Source organism: Gekko japonicus, unplaced genomic scaffold (assembly GCF_001447785.1).
Source record: "Gekko japonicus isolate JY-2015 unplaced genomic scaffold, Gekko_japonicus_V1.1 scaffold2237, whole genome shotgun sequence".
In the NCBI taxonomy this organism is placed as follows: Eukaryota; Metazoa; Chordata; class Lepidosauria; order Squamata; family Gekkonidae; genus Gekko; species Gekko japonicus.
Window position 1 is genome coordinate 97717 of NW_015174906.1, and position 11847 is coordinate 109563.

At 55.5% G+C, this 11847-nt stretch overlaps 1 protein-coding gene across 1 annotated transcript in view; it reads right to left on the reverse strand.

Annotated features, from left to right (window-relative positions):
* The window catches only part of APBB1 (amyloid beta (A4) precursor protein-binding, family B, member 1 (Fe65)), a 21176-nt gene that overhangs the window by 6631 nt on the left and 2698 nt on the right, over positions 1 to 11847 (reverse strand). The window contains exons 3-10 of the mRNA XM_015425006.1: positions 11308 to 11489; positions 8845 to 8901; positions 8661 to 8743; positions 7912 to 7975; positions 6197 to 6334; positions 4340 to 4467; positions 903 to 908; positions 442 to 657 (exon numbers count right to left, since the gene is read on the reverse strand). Coding sequence (XP_015280492.1) covers positions 442 to 657; positions 903 to 908; positions 4340 to 4467; positions 6197 to 6334; positions 7912 to 7975; positions 8661 to 8743; positions 8845 to 8901; positions 11308 to 11489 — 874 coding nt within the window. The remainder of the gene's footprint in view (positions 1 to 441; positions 658 to 902; positions 909 to 4339; positions 4468 to 6196; positions 6335 to 7911; positions 7976 to 8660; positions 8744 to 8844; positions 8902 to 11307; positions 11490 to 11847) is intronic.

Consider the following 11847-nt stretch of genomic DNA (forward strand, 5'->3'; position numbering starts at 1 on the left):
GGAAAGGCAGGGGAGGATAACTCCAGGCCGGCCAGGCTCCTCTCGGCCAGAAGGTCTCCCCCAGGGACACCGCTCCCCCCCCGGCCCACCTCCCAGGGCCAAGGGTCCACCAGGGCAACTGAGGCCCTTCCAGCCCTGAGCCCTGGTCGAAGGCCAGACCAACGTGGATCCGGAGACCACCAAGCGTAATGGAAGGCCACGCCCCTCAGCCATTGGCTCTTTTTTGCACTCCATCTCCAGGGACCAGAAACCAGCTTCCTTCTCTGCCTGCAGGCAGAGACGCTCGGCTCCCAGCCCCACACCCCGCAACCCTACAGCCCTCAAGCAGCCCCTCCTGGGCTCCGGGGCACCTCGGGGTGCAGCCAAGGAAAGGAGGGAGGGAGGGAGGGGGCTGGTGCTCCCCCCCCCCGGGGGCCTCCGACAGCCCCTCCTCGAGCAAACTTAGTGGCACAGAGCAGCTGCCCCTTGAGGGCCGGCCAGGCCGACTGGTGCCAGGCGCTGGGAGGGGGAGGGGCCGGAGGTGGGGAGGGGCCGGGCCTCACCTTGGAGCAGATCTCGTGGAGCCCTGTGGCGATGCTCTTTGCGGGGGCATCGCACTGGAAGACGTGGCACTTCAGCATCTGGGCCAGCTGGTCACGCGCCACGTAGGCAAAATCCCTGGGCCCAGAGAGAGAGAGAGGGGCACGGCTTCAGACACAGACCAGGGGGCGTCCTCCCCTCCCCTCCACTCCCACAGTCCTGTCTAGGTCGAGGGGGGGTGGGGGCTTCAGCCAAATGAGCTTCCAGCAGCAAACCAAGGGAAGAGGCTGTGAGGCTGACAAACACCAGCCCCCAGTTCCCAAAATCCACAGGGGAGGGTGAGCCAAAAGGGAGGAGGAGAAGTTGCAAGCCCCGAGACGTACCTCTCCCTGAGTCCCAAAGCAAAGCAAAGCAAAGCAAAGGTAGGAGGGGGGAGAGAGAGAGAGAGAGAGAGAGAGACAGCAGACAGTTAGCAAGAGACCTGCGGGAGCCCACCTCCCCCCTCCCCCGCCAAGCCTCTCTGGCCGGGGCACTCCCCCCGCACCATCTGCCCCCACCCCCTATGGGATGCCCTGGGAAAGGGGGCTCGGGCTGGGCTCTTCGTGCCCCACAGCAGCTCTTGCAAACCCCAAACCCGCTCTGAAGGGGAAAAGCGGAGCGCCCGGGGCTTTTTGGCGGAGAGAACAACAAGCAATAAAAAAGGCCAGTGCTATGCTGGGGATTATTAGGAAGGGTATTGAAAACAGATCAGCCAATATCATAATGCCCCTATATAAATCAATGCTGCAACCTCATTTGGAATACTGTGTGCAGTTCTGGTCACCACACCTTAAAAAGGATATTATAGCTTTGGAAAAAGTGCAGAAAAGGGCAACTCGAATGATAAAAGGGTTGGAATACTTTCCCTATGAGGAAAGGTTAAAGCGCTTAGGGCTCTTTAGCTTGGAGAAAAGACGACTGAGGGGTGACATGATCGAGGTTTATAAGATTATGCATGGGAAAGAGCAGGTAGAGAAAGAGGTACTTTTCTCCCTTTCTCACAATACAAGAACTCCTTGTGGGCACTCCATGAAACTGCAGAGCGGTCGGGTCAGAACGGATAAAAGGAAGTACTTCTTTACCCAAAGAGTGATTAACACTTGGAATTCCCTGCCACAGGAAGTGGTGGCGGCTACAAGCATGGACGGCTTCAAAAGGGAATTAGATAAGCATATGGAGCAGAGGTCCATCAGTGGCTATTAGCCACAAGGTATAGATAGGGGCTCTGGGGCAAGGGATGCTCTGTCTTCTTGGTGCTTGGAGGGGGTCAACAGTGGGAGGGCTTCTAATGTCCTGGCCCCACTGGTGGACCTCTTGACGGCACCTGGTATTTCTGGCCACTGTGTGACACTGAGAGTTGGACTGGATGGGCCTTTGGCCTGATCCAACATTGGCGTCTCTTATGTTCTTATGTAAGCAAAGGGCGCACCTGATTGAGGGGGGGGGGAGAGAGAGCTGCTTCTCTCCCCAAAAATACCAGCCCTTGGGGACACTCAGTGTCCCTGACAGGCGATGGGTACGGGACAGACAAAAGAGTTCTTTCTGAATTTGAGGTACCATAAATTTGTAGACTGGTATATCTGCAACTGCTTCTAACTTTCTCATAGGCCGGTGTAAGCAGTAGGGTTTAGGCCATGCAAAAGCATTTTGTATAAGGCTAGTGGCCAGTAGGCTGAGTTCACACATCATAACCAACGTTGTTTGAATCATTATTGTCTTGCTACACTCTTTGTTGTTATATGTTGTTTGTTGTTTGTTATATGATGTTATATGTTTGTTACAGGTTATATGTTTAATTTCAAATACAATCTTTTAGAAAAAAATAAAAGAGCTCTTTACTCAGGGAGCAGCTTTGAGGGGGGGGCAGATTCGCGGAGGAGAGGTCGAGCCGTGGCTCCTGCCCATAGAGAGTAAAGGGAACCTCCACATCCAGAGGCAGCAGACCTCTGAATCCCAGTGCTTGGAGGCAGCATCGGGAGATGGCCTCAGCCTCTGTACCTTGTTTATTGGCCCTCTGGGGCAACTAGCCGGCCACCGTCTGGAACAGGATGCTGGACTGGGGGGGCTACTGCCGGCCTGATCCAGCAGGGCTCTCCTTACGACCCAGGAAGGGGAGTTCCAAGGGACGCAGCCAAAGCCGGACTTTCCGTAAATGGAGCGATAATAAGGGGAAGCGTTCTTAATCTCGCAGCTCAGTGGTGTTTGACACCAGACAGGTTAAGGAAAAACAACATCCTCCACATCAAAGATGTGCTGGGGACGTAAAAGACATAACGGGCGTATTCATCCACAGCCGGTGGCAGTGGCCAAATATAAAAGGTTTCTCGGAATAAGGGGTACGTTAGCGAGAGAAATTCTGCATAGAGAAATATGAAAATAACTCAGTGTGGCTTGTTTGAACATTATGCCCCAGGGGAATCCCGGTTAACACCATGTGGTTAATAGGGAATTGATTCAGATCAGCCAGACGGTGAAGAGCTGCTGTACGGAGAGGTGCCAAAGGAATGGATGTTCCCGGTGGGGTCGCCGTGTCGGTGTGAAGCGTCTGAACAAGGTTTGAGTCCAGCGGCACCTTTTAGGCCAACGAAGTTTAATTCCAGGTTATGAGCTCCGATGTGCACACCCCCTGGACTCAAACTTTGTCCTAAGGAATGCAGGGGGTACCGTCTTATGGGGAGAATATCTGCACATATGAAGTTCTGGAATGGAGACAGATATGCACCAGACATGTTTGTACAAGTATGGTCCAGTGTTCCCTCTAAGCTGAGTTAGCGTGAGCTAGCTCACAGTTTTTTAGCCTCCGGCTCACACATTTCTGTCTTCGCTCAGGGAGGACAGCTCCAGAGCAAACTGATTTGTGCTGTAGCTAAATCGCTCGCTCACAACTTTAATGCCAGTCGCTCACAAAGTAGGATTTTTGCTCACTCCACAGCTTAGAGGGAACATTGGACTCTGGTCTCCCTTCATTAGTTCTGGGAACAGAAATAAATCTAAGGAATTAGTCATTAGCAGTAACACCTAGAGCACCGGCACTTCAGTACAGTATTGGATTGTATTATCGTCTGTTTTAATCACGGCTTTGTGCCCTAATTACTAGTTGTTTTAATCATGGCCTGGTGCCTAATTTGTTAGCCGCCCTGAGCCCGTTTGGGGAGAGCGGGATATAAATCGAATTATAAATAAATAAATAAAGAGATACTGAACTCGGTCTAGATGGTCAAGCCTTGCTCCATGAGTATTGTACTATACGCTGTCCCTTATGTAGTCCCATGTGTTGAACATGACAAAATGGACAGATGGTTTTTAAAAAAGACCTTCACACGTGCCAGGAGGGGTGTTGAGACCAGTGTTCCCTCTAAGCTGTTAGTGTGAGCTAGCTCACAGTTTTTTAGCCTCTGGCTAAAAAGTTTTTGTCTTAGCTCAGGAAGGATGGCTCCAGAGCAAACTAACTTATGCAGTAGCTAAATCATCTGCTCACAACTTTAATGCTAGTAGCTCACAAAGGAGAATTTTTGCTCAAAGGACTCCATAGCTTAGAGGGAACATTGGTCACCATTATCTACATTCTTGTTCACTTTCCCAAAGAACTCCAAAAGTTGGTAAGGCAGGACTTCCCTTTGCAGAAGCCATGCTCTAGCGCCGACCATGACAGGGGACCTCTCCCCAGGAGCAATTCCCATGCCAGGAAGACTTCAGGCCCTGTGCCACCGCAGAAGCTCCCCCTCCCCCCCGCAGACCACACACGCACACACGCACAACCACTCCCCCCCCCGCCACGTACCTCCCGCTGTCCCTCCCGACGCCCCAGACGCGGATGTCGCCGATGGGCTGGCTGTGCAGGACGCTCTGCCCCTCCGGCTCCAGGAGCTTCAGGGTCTCCTTCTCCAGGACCAGCAGCATCGCTTTGCCCTGCAGCGGAGAGAAGGAGGGCAGAGGGGCTGACGGGCTGACCCACAGGACCCCGGGGCACGCCGGCACTGGACAGGCCTCCTCGGGAATGGAGTCCCACACATACAAATCCCACTGGTAGAAAACCTACGATTCGCTTCTCACACGGTGAACCTTGGGGTCTGTTGAAATTGCTGAAATCAGGTTCCACCTGCGCAGCCGGCAAACTGAAGAAGTCGAAGGAAACGCATCTTGCAAGTGTCTAAAATGGGCGTCTTCGCAAAGACTGTTTGGAATATGTTATGACGATGCGGGACTCCTCCTATCAAGTTATCAAGTGACACGGAGTACGTGGTACTTTATGTCTTATCTTCAAAGGAGGAAATCATGGGTGTGTTCAGACGGGGGATTTACAACGGTTAGGGTGCCGGTTCCAACCGGTGTACTTACGGGCGTTCACACGGCGAACATCTGCCTCCCGTCCCTAACCGTTGTAAATCCCTTTAAACCGTTGCACTCTGCCACTAGGTCCCAAGTGGTGGTAAACAGAGTGCAACGTTGTACAGCCACTTCCGTCGGAAGCCTGAGGCTTCCGGCTTTCCCCCGCCGTATTTTTTTTTAAATAAGCGATATGCGCTCGGGCGAAGCTTCGCCCCGAGCGTTTGTTAAGAGGAAAAAAAAAAGCCCTTACTTTAACGTCCCGGAAGAGTCCAGGACTACAGGGAGGCAAGGTTGGGCTTTAAACTTTAAAGGTAAGTCCTTACCTTTAAAGTTTAAATGTAATGGGGGGGGGTTTGAGCATGCGCAAAAATCGCCATTCTCTGAATGGCTGCCTATGCGCATGCTCAAACTGCTTTTAAAAAAAAACACGCCGACGCTCGCAGCGTGTGAGCGGGCGTCCAACGGAGGGATCCGCAAAATGGAGGGTGAGTATGATCGCGTTTCTGCCGGCATAAACTGAACCAGTTCCAACCAGTGCAGTTTATGCCGGCAGAAAGCCCCCGTCTGAACGCACCCATTGTGTCTTATGCCTTATTATAGTTACAGTATGCATTCATGTTGTTGTTGTGACACCACCAACTATATAAATTGTTTAATATTGAACATTGTTTAAATATAAATTGTTTAAATTGGCCCCACTGCTGGACCTCCTGATGGCACTGGTATTTCTGGCCACTGTGTGATACAGAGTGTTGGACTGGATGGGCCTTTGGCCTGATCCAACATTGGCGTCTCTTATGTTCTTAATATATTGTTTTTGGCCACCAAATATATTGGCCACCCAATGAGAAGGGAGCCCTCACTGGAGAAGACCCTGATGCTGGGAAAGACTGAAGGGCAAAGAAGACGGGGACGGCAAAGGATGAGATGGTTGGACAGTGTCATAGATGCAACGAACATGAAATTGAGCAAACTCCAGAGGACGGCGGAAGACCGGAAGGCCTGGCGTGACCTGATCCCATGGGGGCGCGAAAAGTTGGACTCGACTGTGCGACTGAACAACAACACTATTGTTCTGGCAATCTTTGACGGTGTTTTCTACTAGTGGAATTTGCACATTTGGGACTCCTGTGACACTAGTCTTTCCCCCTTGTTGTTTGGATCCTCAGGAATGGAGGCAGAGCAGCCCTGCACAGGGGCTTTGCAGAGGGGGAAAGGAGGTCTCCCCACCCCACCCCAAAACCTGTGCTAAGTCGGGAGTTTGCGTGCGCGCACACCCCTCCCTCCCTCCCTCCCTCCCGCCTCTCACCTTGGCCCAGGAGCCCGTCAGGTCCGGGTTCTGAGCCGAGAGCTGCCGTATGCAGCTGTTGACGGCCACGCTGCTCCTCCCCAGGGTCAGCTCCTCCTCGGACATCTCCACCCAGCCCAGAGAACGGACCGAGAAACACTGGCAGGAAACACAGGGGGGGGGCAGAGGCACACACACGTGAGGCAGGCAGCGAGGAACCGGCCCCTTCACCCACAAACAGAGGCACAGACCCGCACTCGGGCTCCGGTCTCTCTCTCCCACCTGCCCTCCCTGGGCCTGTGACTCTTCTCCAGACGAGCGGGCCTCAAGGGGACACCTGGGGAAGATCAGTCAGAGGGAGAGGGCGTCGTGGATAGGCTGTGACTGTTATGGATTTGGACGTGGGGACAGACTGTCCCAGAGACTGGCAAACTATGGGGGGGGGGGAGTTTGAGTCCAGGGACACCTTTAAGACTACAAAGTTTCATTCTGGGCATAAGCTTTCGTGTGCATGCACTTTGTGCACCCAGAACTAAACTTTGTGCATGCACAGGAAAGCTCATACCCTGAGGAAAACTTTGTTGGTCTTAAAGGTGCCACGGGACTCAGGCAAGCTTTGTTCTGCTTCAGACCAGCACGGTGGCAACACACAACATGGGGAAGATACACTTCGCAGTGCTCCCTCTAAGCTGTGGAGTCTTTTGAGCAAAAATTCCACTTTGTGAGGTACTGGCATGAAAGTTGTGAGCGAGCGATCTGGCTGCTGCATAAATCAGTCTGCTCTGGAGCCCCAACCTTCCTGAGCCAAGACAAAAATGTGTCAGCCGGAGGCTAAGGAGCTGCGAGGTAGCTTAGCGAGGTAACTCAGCTTAGAGGGAACACGGTCCTTCCCCAGGCACAAGCCCAGAGGGGAGACAGGCCATCTCTTTGAGGAGTCCACACCTCTTGCTTGGAGGGACCCTGTTCTGGCGGGCCTGAGCCCAAGGACCGGGCGCCCAGACTGGCTGATGCCCACCTGGGAGGAGGGGGTCTGGAAAGGGGGGTGTCCATTTCTCTGGAGGGGGAAGTCCAGCAGCGGCCGGGGGGGGGGGCTACACATGCCGCAGTCCGCCTCCCACCCCCTTCCCTGTCCCGCCCCTAGATCTGCTCCGTTGTCGCCACCAAGGAGTCTGTGCCTTGCGGTTAAGGACGCCCTTCAACTGAGGGGCCGGGCACCCTTCTGTACCCACAACGCCACGGCCAGATCACCCTTTAAGCGTCATGCCGCCAGGCAGCAACGGGGGGGGGGAGATTTCGAGAGTTGGGGAAGGGGGGCACACCCCCTAGGAGGCCAAAGGGAGGGGCAAGGAGCGGCTTCCTCCCCTAGTCCAGGGAGAAAGGGCCCGCTCATTCCACGACAGAGTGAGAGGAAAAGGTGGCCGGGTGAAGGCAAACACATGGGGGTGAAGAGGGGAGGGGAGGGGGGCAGCAGGGGGCTGCTGGGAGACAGGGGGAGGGGCCTGCGGCCCCCTGCCACTCCCGGATTCCTCCTCCCCCCCCTCCCCGTGCCAGGCAGAGCCCGGCCTTCCTCTTCTCCTTCCTGGGAGCAGAGTCACGTCTCTCCCGGGGCCTTCGGGGCATCTGGCTGCTCAGCTTGTTTGGTAAACGGATCTGGCCTGCGCGCACGCAGAGGGGACAGTCGTGGCTTTGCTTCCCAGCACTGTAGCGACAGCGACCACGCGGCCCCCCGGTCCTACCTTGGAGCCTTGGCTGAGGCCCAGGGATGCGGCCACGGCGTCACCATCCTCACCCAGGGAAGAACTGTGGGGGGCAAAGAGAGAGACATTTACTCGCACCGGAGTCACCCCCAGGCCGCCTGCCAAGAGCACCTCCCCCACCCCTGAGGAACCCCCCCCCCAACCAATCAACAGGGGGCTGAGGGAAGAAGAAGAAATTGGATTTCCACCCCGCCCTTCACTCGGAGTCTCAGAGCGGCTGACAAACTCCTTTCCCTTCCCCTCCTCACAACAGACACCCTGTGAGGTGGGTGGGGCTGAGAGAGCTCTTCTGAGGACTGCCCATCAGAGAACAGCTCTGAATGAACTTGTGACTGACCCAAGGTCACCCAGCTAGCTGCAAGTGGAGGAGTGGGGAATCAAACCCAGTTCTCCCAGATTAGAGTCCGCGCACTTAACCACGACACCAAATCTGGCTCTCCTACACCAAACTGGCTCTCAGGGAGACACACACACACACCCCATTTGGGTCCCCAGACCGCCCCCGAGCCCTGGACACCCCAGATGTGGTGGCAGGATACGGGGCCCACAAAAGCAGGGGACAGCCCCGGCCTCCCTGGGTGGCCTTCGTAATGCGGAGCCAACAACCCCCCTCCCGCCCCCCCCGCCCCATCAGCCAGTCCGGCTGAATGAATGGCCACGCCCTCTGTCACAAAGGGGGTGGGGGGCTACGTGCCTGTGCCCCCACCGGTCCTGTGCCCGCCGCTCACCTGGCGCTGGGCGATCCCAGGCATGAGGAGGACTGGCTTTGGTCCCGCTGGGGCTCCGGGGTCACCTCTTCTGATGGGGCATCCTGGGGCCGAGAGGGAAGGGGAGGGGGTGAGCAGGGAGGGGGCGGCACGCCCACCTGGGAGGGACCCCCTCCCTTCCCCCTCCCCCATTTCAGCGACTCACCTTCCAGTAATGGGGCTCGTCCGAGTGTTCAGCCTCCCCAAAATCCATCCAGGTAAGCTGCAAAGTGTGCCGAGGAAGGGGGGGGGCACGCGTCAGGTGAGACTGCAGCAAGAGGCTGCCCTGCCCCCCTACCCCCCTGCAGGTCTCCAACTCTCCTGCCTGTGGGCACGGGATGGTAGCGAGGAGTTTGTGGGGGCTGCCCACCTTCCCCCCTGTGGGTGGGTGGGGGGGTCCTTCCTTCCTTCCTTCCTTCCCTCCTTCAGACATCGACAACAGGGACCTGGGTTCCTAGGTTACCCCCAGCTGGGGGGTGCCACAGCACAGAAGTAAAGACCAGAAGCTGTGAGCAAGTCCGCAGTTCAAACCGGACAGAGAAGCCCCCCGAAGCGGAACTTGCGTCTCCTGGCCGGAGGGTCTGCCCCCAATATGGAGGTTTCAGTCACATTAAGGCAGCACCGTGGTAAAGGGAAAGGTTCCCTTGCTCGAAAGCCAGTCGAGTCCGACTCTAGGGTTGCGGTGCTCATCTCCGTTTTAAAGCCGAAGAGCCAGGGCTGTCCGAAGACGTTTCCGTGGTCATGTGGCCAGCCTGACTAAACACGAAGGCGGACGAAACGCTGTGACCGTCCCACCGAAGTGGTCCCTATTTATCTACTTGCAATTTCTTGCTTTCGAACTGCTAGGTTGGCGGGAGCTGGAACTGGAGACGGGAGCTCACTCCGTCATGCGGCACACTCGGGTCTCGAACTGCTGAACTACCGACCTTCCACAGCCTGCAGTTCAGCGTCTTAACCACTTGAGCCACCGCAGCACCATGGTACAAATTAATTAAACTGGACCACACTAGAACTCCATACTTTGGTAATATCTCTAAACACGTACTCAGAGCGTCCTTTACCCCTCTACGGTTTCAATCAATGCCAACGGCAATTTTGGAGAGCTGATTCAATCAAACTCCACTGGCCCATCGTCTTATGTATTTGTGGTTCCCACGAACTTGAGGATTTACCTCACTATAGCAGGTATTTTATCTGGTCTTAGTGCTTACCCCGTTGAGGGGGGAAATTCATTTTTGTTATCTGACATTGATGCCTATGTCTCTCATAAAGTTTCATCATCATTTGCCCCTGGCTGCCAAGAACAGACATCCCAAGGTGGCAGCGGGAAGGGGCATTATTCAGGCTACTGTATTAAATTAGTCATATCTTGTTACTGATCTCTGGTATTTTTGTATATTCCGACTCTAAACCTATAGCTTGTTCACAATTTGTGTTTCGTAATTAGCCAATGGCTAATTACAGTAAACTAAGCAGTCATATTAAGAGCTGGAGTTTATCCTTGAGTAAGTTGAGAGCAGTGTTCCTTCTAAGCTGAATGAGTGTGAGCTAGCTCACAGTTTTTTTAGCCTCCGGCTCACACATTTTTGTCTCCGCTCAGGAAGGAGGGCTTCAGAGCAAACGAATTCATGCAGCAGCCAAATCGCTCGCTCACAACTTTAATGCCAGTAGCTCAGAAAGCAGAATTTTTGCTCACAGGACTCCACAGCTTAGAGGGAGCTTTGGTTGAGAGTTCTGGATTTCTTAGGATGGAGCCCAAGGAACTGAGCGGCCAAGGCAGGAAAGCCACGGCGTGGCCATGAGCCACGACCGAGCCCCCAGGTCTACTTCCGAACTAAGCTTTTACATGGGGATTCAGTTTTCACCTTTTCATTTGGGTAGCTTGGTGAGCACCAATGCTCCCTCTGAGCCGTGGAGTCTTGTGAGTAAAAATTCCACTTTGTGAGCTACTCGCATTAAAGTTGTGAGCGAGCGATTTGGCTGCTGCATAAGTTAGTCTGCTCTGGAGCCCCATCCTAAGACGAAAAGGTGTGAGCTGGAGGCTAGAAAACTGTGCACTAGCTCACACTAACTCAGCTTAGAGGGAACACAGGTGAGCACTACTGTTTTGTCGCCCTGACCTGGACAGCCCTGGCTAGGGAAGCTCAGCAGGGCCAGCCCTGGCTAAGGACTCGGACGGGAGACACACACCCCACCCCAGGAAGTCCAGGGTTATCGTGAAGTGGGGGCAGGCAAATGGCAAACCACCTCTGGACGTCTCTTGCCTTGAAAGCTCTACGGGGTTGCCAGAAGTCGGCTGCGACTTCACGGCCCTTCCCGCCACCATTATTTTGCCAACCCACTGAGCCACGGGGCAGAGAAGGTAAAAAAAAAAAAAACCTCAGCCATTTCAACCAGCCTGCTCAAGCACAGACTCTGGTGGACCTCCTGCCCATGGCAGCTCCCTCCAGCTGGTCCTGGGGGGGGGGTCAGCTCAGGAGGGGCTTCAGGTGAACTGGAGAGAGCATCCTGGGGCGCTGAAGAGGTGTTCTCACACACACACACCTGGCACGCACACCAATTCTCCTCCACCTGCAGGGGCCCTCTGGTTCTGGCCGGAGGGGGCCCCCAGGGACTCCCCCCTCCTCACCTGCGTTTCCCTGGAGGGGGTGTTTCCCGAAGAGTCGCTGCTCCCGCTCCCCAGGGGGGGTTCCCACTGGGTGGTGCCCGTCGGGATGTGCCAGTAGTAGGTGCCAGAGGTGTCCTGCACCCGCATCCATCCCGCCGGGAGGTCAGAGTCCGTCTCCAGCGAGTTGCGCAGCCAGAAGGAGTCTGCGGAGGGAGGGAGGGAGGGAGTCCCGGTTACAGGGGTGGGGAGGGTGACGCGGGGCTCCCCTCCCCCTGCCCACTCCAACCCCCTGGCTCCGGGGGGAGGCGGCCCACGGGGGAAAGCGGGAGGGGTGTGTGTCTCTTTCTCTGCTCCACACAGTTCTCAGAGGGACGGGGACAGTCCAACCCCCCCCCAGTGTGGGCCTCCTGCTGCTCTCGTGTCAGCCCCCCTCCCCGCTGCTTCAGCACGGATCCCCACAGAAGCTGGCTCCCACGGAGCCCCCTCCCCCCCCCGCTCTATTTTACTAACTCCTTCCTTTCAGATTCATAAGATGAGCCCTCCGGGGAGGTGAGCACAGCC